This window comes from Halyomorpha halys, unplaced genomic scaffold, assembly GCF_000696795.3.
Source record: "Halyomorpha halys isolate HHAL.00 unplaced genomic scaffold, Hhal_1.1 Scaffold1087.1, whole genome shotgun sequence".
Taxonomy (NCBI): Eukaryota; Metazoa; Arthropoda; class Insecta; order Hemiptera; family Pentatomidae; genus Halyomorpha; species Halyomorpha halys.
Window position 1 is genome coordinate 112,951 of NW_027115862.1, and position 1,777 is coordinate 114,727.

The following is a 1,777-nucleotide window of genomic DNA, read 5'->3' on the forward strand; positions in this document are numbered from 1 at the left end:
TTACAATATGTATGGTAAAATATTTGTTGTTATCCATGTTCGCTATTATCATTCTTATGAATGTAAGTTACAATATGTCAAATTTTATAAAAATTTTACTGTAATTGAATTGAACAGAAATGAACAATCTCAGAAAATTTACTTACACTGTTATAACCTCAATCAAAGTACATAAATTGAAAGACTTGATAAAATGTAATTATATACAAATTTAAGAATTATTGATAACATACTAAACTATTCAACCCCCCAACTCCATTCCACAATTATTATCTAACAAATAAAAAAAAATTATATAAGCAATAAATATTTTCTAGTTGAGCGATAGTATAATTAGGACCCATCACCATCGCTAAGATAACAAATTTTACTCCGTTGAAGCAGGAGTAGAAGGCTCCTTGCAATATTTGTTCGATTACATTTGGGAACCAAAATACTGAAAAAGGTAGGATAGAGAGCATTCTTTTATTTGACCATTCCATCAATAAAATTTTTAATAAATCACATAAAAGTGACTTATCTTTCACAACAGCTTGGGGCTCCATACTCCCATTGCTCTGCCCATCATGCAGAACTACACACCCATGGTGCGTGGTTTGGCCAGGTAATCCAACTGACCTATAGAAGTGCCATTTCTTCTTTTTCCATCATTTATTTTGTTGAGCCATTACCAAAACTAGTTGTTTTTCTTATTGTTTTAAAACTGCATGAACTATTTGATTTGACGATACAATTTTTATTTTATCTTTTAAAACAGTTATAAAAAGAATCTTCAGAACATAAGTAAATAAACTAACAGAATTAATGCATACTCTTTCACCTTGACTAAACCTTACTTAATAGCATGCCTTTTTTCCACTATTCCACTTTTTTTATGACTTTTTTCCAAGTATTGAATACCTATCACATAAAAAAGAAAAGATATTTTGATAATTATTCTAAAATATTTTTCTGTCATCTTCCAAGAGCTTATAAGATCAATAAGTTTATGATATCATTTACAAATAACCTTTTCTATTAATGATATCTGTGAAGCATTTGACCCATGCCAACTGTTAAAAGAATGGGAAACTAATAAATACTGAAACAGTTCAACACAAGCATTTATGAAATATAGTTCTACACCATGAAAATATAGTTCTTAATGAGTTGCTGTTTGAAATGTTCCTTAATTGTTGTTATGAAAACAACATTAGTTCATTTATTTAAAATAAAGCAATATACATATACATCTTTAAACCAAAATTAAAATATCATAAAACTGACTAAGACAATAAAATAATTAGAATACATTTTTATTAAATTAAAATTATTCAGGCAGATTTATTTATAAATAAATAAATAGCTTGCCATCAAGGTGACGAAATGAGCATGCTTTCATTGGAGTATGACGTAGTTTGCAGGAAAGAGGCCGTATTGTCCATTACAAGACCCACGCCACCAACCTTCATCAATCTACACACAGGCAACAAAGAAAATATTTGTTTATGGTAATTCATTTAATTTTAATACAAAATTTTATAAATATAAAAATATTTTTTTTTAGTATTTTCTAAGCTAAATCGATAATTTTTTTTTGCAACAAAAACCTAAGACTATATTGTGTAATGGAAGATATAGAGGATTTCTAATTTATGTTATCCAATAAAAATTCTTAATAAAATTGAAAAGTTTACAATATGTATGGTAAAATATTTGTTGTTATCCATGTTCGCTATTCATGCATACATTTATATAGCATAACTATGTTTTATTTAAATCATTATTAATTACATTC

General features: G+C 27.1%; 1 protein-coding gene across 6 annotated transcripts in view; it reads right to left on the reverse strand.

Annotated features, from left to right (window-relative positions):
- Positions 1-1,279: 1,279 nt before the first annotated feature.
- Positions 1,280-1,777, reverse strand: part of LOC106688234 (src substrate cortactin) — a gene marked incomplete at its 5' end in the record, with an annotated part of 33,658 nt that continues 33,160 nt past the window's right edge. For all 6 annotated transcript variants that reach the window (XM_067052824.1, XM_067052821.1, XM_067052823.1 and 3 more), the window contains 1 exon segment: positions 1,280-1,455. In XM_067052824.1, the coding sequence (XP_066908925.1) occupies positions 1,378-1,455 (78 nt within the window).